This window comes from Talpa europaea (genome assembly GCF_964194135.1).
Source record: "Talpa europaea genome assembly, chromosome: 5".
Classification (NCBI taxonomy): domain Eukaryota; kingdom Metazoa; phylum Chordata; class Mammalia; order Eulipotyphla; family Talpidae; genus Talpa; species Talpa europaea.
This window is the reverse complement of record NC_140071.1, coordinates 142,834,351-142,842,201: the sequence shown is the minus strand read 5'-3', so window position 1 is coordinate 142,842,201 and position 7,851 is coordinate 142,834,351. Positions and strand designations below refer to the sequence as shown.

General features: G+C 68.5%; 1 protein-coding gene across 1 annotated transcript; it reads right to left on the bottom strand.

The window, feature by feature from the left end:
- Positions 1–321: 321 nt before the first annotated feature.
- Positions 322–7,744, bottom strand: LRPAP1 (LDL receptor related protein associated protein 1; the record flags this gene model as incomplete). The annotated part of the gene is made up of 8 exons (XM_084233326.1): positions 322–630; positions 1,603–1,779; positions 2,306–2,388; positions 2,759–2,920; positions 3,140–3,260; positions 3,836–3,969; positions 4,529–4,673; positions 7,532–7,744. The coding sequence occupies 8 exons, from the start codon at positions 7,742–7,744 to the stop codon at positions 568–570; spliced, it is 1,098 nt and encodes a 365-aa protein (XP_084089452.1). The 3' UTR covers positions 322–567.
- Positions 7,745–7,851: the final 107 nt, after the last annotated feature.

Here is a 7,851-nt window from a genome sequence, read left to right as displayed (position 1 = left end):
GTGGGTCCCGCGCTGGGCCTGGGTGTGAGGTGGCCACTCGGAAAGGAAGCCTCTGCCAGGCGCAGACCTGGTGCCCCTCCCCGGAGCCTCCCTCAGGGGAGCTGGGCACAGAGGGGGCCCCAAGGCTCTTCCCGACCCCACCCTGCAGAGGCCGGGAAACGAGCCCTGCGGCACCCCACACCGCGGGGAAGGCTGCATGGCGGGGCCAGGCTCACACAGAGGGACTGCCAGGCCGGGGGCAGAGGGCGCCCCCAAGCTGCTCATGGCGCCTGAGAGGGGCTCACACCACACAGTGGGGGCAGCAGAGCGCAGGACAGAATATGGAGTGGCCACGCCGAGTGTATTGGGGGCTTCGGGCACAGCGTGGCCAATAGACTCACGGGGCAACAGAGACCGTGAGGCTGTGGCAGGAACCTTCCCGCAGGGGCGTGGCCTCTCCAGAGGTGACAGAGGCTCCCAGTGGTGAGGGCAGCCCAGCTGGATGGTGATGTTGCGTCCAGCTCTCCCCTGGGCTTCTGGGGGCGCCTGCCACCCTCGCCAAGTCCTGGCCTGTGCCTGCAGCGGGGCTCAGAGTTCGTTGTGGCGCGCTCTGGAGATTCTGCCCGACAGGTCCTGCAGGTGCTTCTTCACCTGCGGGAACAGTGGGTGAACCGGGGCCTGGCGCGGCCGCCGTGCCCTCACACCTGCTGCGCCCCTCACTGAGTGGGTGGCAGCAAGGCTGCGGGGCACCAACCAGGAGGAGCTGACGCGCAGCCCCACGGTCTCGACACGCCTGCTCCCCACGTGGCCGCAGGAGCCTGGCCAGGCGTCCTGGGCGCTGGCCCTGTGCCTGCTGACCCCCGGCCTGGCCCTTCTGCGCACATGCCTGGTTCTCGCCAAGCCCGGAGCCGGCTGCCTCCCTGACATGGGGGGCTGGGGGGTTGGGAAGGACCCTGCAGGGAGTCTGATGGGCGTCCACGGCCTCTCGGAGTAGAGAGTCCAGCCTGCCGGCACTTCCCACCCTCACCAGGCCGCCCACTCGTCTCGTCCACACCCGCACAGCACACCGGGACGCTAATTTCAGGATCACTCTCTGCAGGGTGGGCCCCTGCCCCCGACTTCTGCCCTGCCCCCTGGCAGACCCCAACCTGCCTTCCTGGTACTTTGCCTACTTTCGCCCTACTTAGTTTTGGCTGGCCAGGGACTGGCTTGTGGTCCATAATGCAAAAGTGCTAAGGAGGCCCCGCCTGCCACCACCTGTTCTTCGCAGAGGCGTGGGCCTCCCTGCCCCGGCCGCAGGGTCCGGGCTGTGGGCGCAGCCAGGAGTCTGGGGCCCCTGCCAGTGCCATCTGGAAGGAGCCCACCCTGCGGGGGTAGGCCAGGAGCGGAGCCTACCCAAAGGCCTCGCGGGCATGGCAGTCCCTGTCTCTGATGGACATGTGCCCTCCCCCACGCCGGCGCGAGCCAGGACAATCTCCGGAGAGGCTGCCCACACCCCTGGCAGGTCGCTGGGCTAAGGACAGGACAGGTGTGGTGCCTGCAACAGGCCCGCAGGCAGCCAGGGGCGAGGAGGGGCGTGGGGGGGACTGTGCACTTGGCGGGGGGGGGAAGGCCCCTGCCCACCTTGTAGCCCAGCTCCTTGGTCTTCTCCTCCAGCAGGGCGTAGCGCTCCTTGCTCCGGCCGACGTGCTCCCGGTCCCCGGTGCTCTCCACGTGCTTGAGCTTCTGGTGCGAGATCTGCAGCTGCTCCTGGTAGTGCTTGTGCTTTTCAACCTTGACCTCAAAGTGCTTCAGCTCCTCCTGGAACAGGCATCAGCACTCGCTGCCCCCGCACGCCCTGACGCCAGAGTCCACAGATGCCCCTGGGTGCCCCCAGGGCAGGCCGCACGCCCTGGGCAGGGCTGGGTGCTGCTGGGGATGGGGTCCCGCAGGAGGGGGTTCCCAAAGGCTGGACATGGCAGGGATACCCACTGACCGCCCTCAGGGCCCCCCTGCACCCTGTCTTCCAGGTGCAGCATGAGAAGTGTCTCGGCAGTGTCTCCAGGCCTGCAGCCCCAGGCTGCGTCAGACCCTCCAGAACCCCCACGGGCCCAGAGAGCTCGCCTGGCCCGGGGGCTGGGTCACAACAGGGGCCCAAGATGCCCAGGCTGCCCACCAAAGCCCCGCTCCCCAAGCCCAGCACAGGGCCCCTGTGCAGGGTCTTGCCCCCGGACTATCCCTCACCCCCCATTCCCTGCTGGCATGTCCGTGTGCCCTGGCGCACTGACCCGAGGAGCAAGGCCGAGCACAGGGCTGGCCGGGGAGCCAGGGCCGGTCCTGGCCTTACCCGCAACGACTCCAGCTCCTTCTCGGAGAAGTTGGCAGACCTGGCCAGCTCCCACAGCTCTGTCACGCGCGGCTCCTCGAACTCTGGCAGAGAAGGGTGGGCTGAGCAACCCGCAGGGAGGCGAGGCTCCCTGGTGGCCCGGGGCCTGGTGTGCACATGCCGCACCCTCTGGCAGCAGCCTGGGCTCCCTGGCAGGGCATCCAGCCTGCAGCTCACAGGGCCTGCAGGGATGAGGCCTGGGATGTGGCCTCGGGGATGCCCTCACCTGCAGTCTGGCCCCAGAGAAGTGGGGAGACCCCAGCCTACCCCCAGAAAACCAGGTAAAGCTCCCAAATGGAGCAGCCGGCTGCATGGTCAAGGGTCAGGAAGGTGGGCAGATGCCGAGGAGACTGGGGGGTGGAGCAGGACAGCAGGCCCAGCGGCAGGTGGCCTAGGCAAAGAGGGGGCGCTCACCAGCCGGCCGGGTGCCATAGCCCTGGTGGCTGACCTCCCGCAGGCGGTCGAAGCCCTGGTTGAGGGCCCGCAGCCGGTCCTTGAGCTCGGCGTGCTTGTCCCGCAGCAGCTCCTGCTGGGCTGGGCCCAGGCCCGCCGGCCTGATGTCATTCTCGTGGACGTCTGGGCAGACAGCGGCGCCCCTGAGGCCTCAGCGGCTGGGGGCACCCACTCCGCCCTCCCCGATGCCTACTCAGGGAAGGGAACCGCGAGCGGGTCCCGGGCCAGAGAGGCCCGGAGGCCCGTGCAGGGTCCGGGAGGCCCCCACCCCTGCGGAGATGCTGGAAACACCGTGGGCGCCCCAGGGCCCTGCGGCATGAGCCAGGGCAGGGGCCACCGCACCTTCGGTCCTGCTCAGGGCCTCCAGCAGGATGTTGTACTCCTGGACCTTCTCCCTGTGGTGCTGAAACTCCCGCCACAGCTTGTCCAGGTCCTCACTGGAGAATTTCCCGGAGGTTGTAGCCTGAGGGAGAAGGTGCCAGAGCCTGCCCCCGCGCCCCGCTCCGTGTTCCCCTGGGGGCACACAGGTGCCCACCACTGCCCGGCCCCTTAGGGTCAGAAAGGCCTTGCCTCCGAGTGGGCGCTGCACTTGCTGCTCACGCCCTTCACTGGGGGGGTGACACGAAGGTGAGAACCAACACGGCTGCCATGAGATCACCGAGGCCGATGGCATGGGGGCAGTCACTGCGGGGCCACCACACCTACCCCAGGGGTGTGGCCACAGGAGGTCCTGCCCCCCCACCCCTGCTGCAGCCCTTGTGACCCAGGACGAGGAGGCTGATGGAGAATTCCAAGTCTAGACCCCACTCAATGGAGTCAAGACAGAATATTCTGGGCCAGGACTGGGCGAGTAAGGGGACTGAAGCTGGCTTGGCCCCAACTTGAGGTCTGTACCCCCACTTGACTCCCACAGAGCTCAGCGGGAGCAAACCCAGTTATGGTGACAGGAAGCAACGCTGCCCCCATCCCCCCCCAGTGGCTGCAGCGCAGCAAGGGCCATGGCAGAACTGGCTGGTCGCGGGCGGTGCATGGAGGTACCTTGTGCCACAGCTTCTCCAGCCGGGGGTCCCCCAGGCCGTCCTCCTGGGCGCTGTCGCCAATGGCGTTGCTGCTCACCTCGTGGGCGTCCTTTCTGTCCTTCCTCCCGTCCAGACCGTACTTGGCCACGATGACTAGGAGAGGGGCACGTCTCACCCGGGACGCCGTCCCGAGGGACAGCCACCCCACATGCCTGCCTGATGCCCGCGGGCTGGCCAGGTGCAGGGGTGTGGGGGCGCGGGAGCGCAGGCGGTCCAGGCCCCCCACTCTGCTGTCGCACTGGGCAAGCCGCGGGAGGGCCGCCAGCAGTGCCGGAGCCAGTGCCTCTGGCGGGGGCTGGGGGGCAGGGAGCAGGGCCTGCGGGGCGCCACACTGGCTCTCGCCCATGATAGTCGGCAGAGCTGCCCCCTCCGTGGACCCCCAAGAACAAGTCATCCCCCACGCCCACCTGAGCAACTGGCCCCTGGGCCATTCCCGCTTCCTCTTCCGGGTGGCCCTGGGCATCCAGTCAGCCCCCCACCTCCTCCCTGGGTCCAGCAGCCCCAGGGTCTTCGGCTGCTGTGTTGAGGGCCGAAGCGCCCCCTGCGCTCCCCCCAGCCAGCCGACAGCCTCAGAGCACAGCCTGCAGCGGGGCCCGGCCGAGGGCGGCGCTGGCCTGGAGGCCCCGAGCGGCCTGCGGGAAAGGGACTGTACCGCTGAGGCTGCGCCGCAGTGCGGCCTCCTTCTCCCCATCTCCGTCTAAGCCTTCCAGCTTCAGCTTCTTCCAGATGAACTCGTCCCTTTCTTGCATCTTCAGGTCAGCGTGCAGCTCGGACAGCTTCACAGGAGACAGCTGAAGCTGCGGGAGACCAGAGGGCGTGCATGCGGCCAGAGCGGCCTGACAAAGGTGAGCAAGGGGCGTCTGCACCCCACCCGGTCCCTGCTCAGGAACAACCTTCGAGGACCCCCACTCTCCCCGCAGCTCAGGCCTGCCTGAGGAGGGCAGACTCTAAACCTGGGCCCCCGGGGAGCAGTGCTGACGGCCGAGCATGCGGGCAGCAGCTCCTGCGACAGCACAACCCCGCGTGGCCGCAGCGTGTTGGAGGCAGCGGGCCGATGGGTGGGGGCCGCAGGGCTCGGACAAGGGAGGGGCCCAGGGCAGAGATGCACCCCTCTTCTGGTGTTCTGTGAGGTGTTCTGCGAGGTCCACCAGAAACGTCCACAGCACGCAGAGGAGCGGGCTGAGGGGCACCTCACGGCGAAGTGCGCCCCCCCCCCGCTGGCTGGGATGCCACCACGCGGGCATCAGGCCCCGGCTGACAGGGACCAGACGCTGCCCGGGAGGGCGGGAGTGCCCTGGGTTGGATGTGCCGAGGTCAGGGCGCCCGGGAAGCAGCGTAAGGGTGGCCCTGAGCTGGCAGCCGGCACCCACAGGGGCGCCTCCAACCGCTGCAAGGGCAAGTTGAACATCAACGCGCCCCGTGAGAAGAGCCAGTTACCGGGCGGCAGAGCGGCGGCGGCGACAGCCCAGTCAACCATCAACCGCTCGTAGGGGCGCGGCCAAGGGCAGGGGCCGCATCCAGAGGGCAGAGTCAACTCCTGGCCTGCAGGCGCTGGGGGGCCGCGCTTGGGGCCGACCGCTCAGACCAGAGGGGCGAGGCTTGAGAGAGGAGCCCTCCCAGGAGTCTGGCAACCCCCGGAAGATGTCCCAAGAGCCAGGCTGGGAGAGGGCCCCTGGTTCCTGGCACAGCCCAGGGCCCTCCTGTCACACAGGGACTGGTCAACCTCATGGAAGCCGGGGTCGTAGAGAGGGCTGGGGGCTCAGGCAAAGGCCCCTGGTTCCAGCTGGGCATGGAGGCCAGCCCAGGGTCCCCACTAGGAGGGGGTGGGCGGGCAAGTGGACTTCCTCTCCCCACACCTTTAAGTCCAGAGGGCAGAAAAAAACACCGCACGTTTTCACGCAGCGAAGGACAGAAAGGACCCACGAAGGGGCAGCAGCAGGTGGGCGCACACGAAGATGCTGCCCTGACAAGCTGCGCCGCCCACCTCAGGGCCTCTGGGTGAGAACCACTGCTCCAGAGGGACCCATGGCAGGAGGTGGGAGGCAGCTGGGGCCTGAGGGCTGTGCTCCGAGCCACCGTGACGTCCAGTGGAGACGCTGGGCACTGACTCTGGACCCGAGGCCATCTGAGCCACACCCCTGCCCCCCCCCAGGATCTCCCATCAATGCCTACAAGCTTCTGGGGTCAGGAGATGAGCAGGTGGAGTCATGGCATGGGCTGTGCAAAAGGAGGCCCCCGGGACATGGGGAGGATACAGGAAACGCAGCGGTGTCCACCCGACCCGGAGGACCTGGACATCTTATTTGCATAGAGGACCGGAAAGTTTAGGACTCGGGGGGCTGCTGGGGAGGGCATCTGGGCCAGGGCGCCAGGGCGGGGGTTCCTGAGGAGCGTGGTGGTCAGGCCCTTGAGCAGATGGAGATGAGGACTGAAAGCTGGAGAGGCCGGGGGCGTCCAGGTGCAAGGCCAAGGGAGTAGCTGACCAGGCTGACAGGCCAAGCACCAGCTCCCCACTCCTTTCTGCTTCCTGCTGCTGCGTCCCTTCCAGGCCCCTCTCCAGGGGCAGCCTCCCTGCCTCTCCCTTACCTCTGCAGGCTGAGCCCACACCACAGGCCTGGACAGTGGGCCCAGGAGAAGCAAAATAGTGGCCTGTTGACCCAATGCCCTCGGCGTCAACCCTGGGCCCACTGCTGGTCCCTCCTACCACCCCCTGCCAGCTCTCTCTTCCTTCCCAAAGTTTCTCTTTTCTCTTCCGAGCTCAGTCTTCATCTGCAAGCAGATTCAAGAATGCTTAAATGCTGGGCCAGCACCTGACAGATGAGGATACTGAGGTGGTTCGTAAACACCCATCTGCGCACTGCACCAGGCCCACAGAGGGAAGTCCAGGCGGGTTCAGGCGAAGACCTTGGGATGCCCTTTCCAGAGGCCCTGGATCCTCAGCAGTAAATGAAGCCTCAGGGCAGCTCACCAACTGACCTCTCCTCCCAGCCCTGCCCTGCCCCCGGGGCGCAAGGGAGGGGGCTCTCCTGTCCCAAGAAGCCCGGGTAGGCAACATGGCCCACCTTCCTGCTTTCTGCACACAGGGGGACCCAACTTGAGAGAGGCAAAGACCCGCAGACTGGAGACCCCACAGGCAGGCGGGCTCTGCGCCCCCACTTGAAGCCCCGTCAGAGAAGTGGCTGGGCCTGTGTGCGGGAGGGGGCCGCGGGGCGGCGCTAACTGGAATTCTCTCTCCAGAGCCGGTTCTCGGTCCTGCAAGAGGGTGTGGGGGCCTGCCCCTCCCCCCACCTGTGCTGGGGGTGGGGGTAACACCTGTCTCTACTGACCAGAGGTCAGTAGGGGGAACGGCACAGAGGCCCGGCCGTCAGAGGGAAGAGTCCCCACCGGAGCCCCGTGACAGGGACCCCGGGTCTCACAGGCCACGCCTGGGGGGATCCCACCGCTGATGGGGGAGGCCCTGCCTGGCAGACCCCAGCGATGAGATGAGTCTGGGCCCCGGGATCGTAGGGCCCCGGGCCGGGTCGGAGGCCCAGGAGGGATCGGAGGGGCCGGGGCCGGGGCCCGGGCGGGGTCGGGGGGGTCGGGGGGCCGGGGCCGGGGCCCGGGCGGGGTCGGGGGGGTCGGGGGCCCGGGGCCGGGGCCGGGGCCTTCTCACCCGCTGGGCCTTCCCCCACAGCTGGTTCAGCTTCTCCATGCGGAACTCCTCCCCGGGCGCGCGCGTCGGGGCCGGCCCCGGCTCGTTCTTCTCCCGCGAGTACTTGCCGCCGTGGCCCGCCGCCGGCCAGGGCCCGAGCAGCAGCAGCAGCAGCAGCAGCCGCCGCGGGGGCGGGAGCCCGCGCCGCCCGGCCCGCGCCCTCGGCGACGCCATCTTCCTGCTCCGGCCGCCGCGACCCCCGCGAGCCCGGGAGGCCTCGGCCCGCCCCGCCCGCCGCGCGGCCTCCTGGGAGTTGTAGTCCCGCCCCGCGCGGCAGGCCG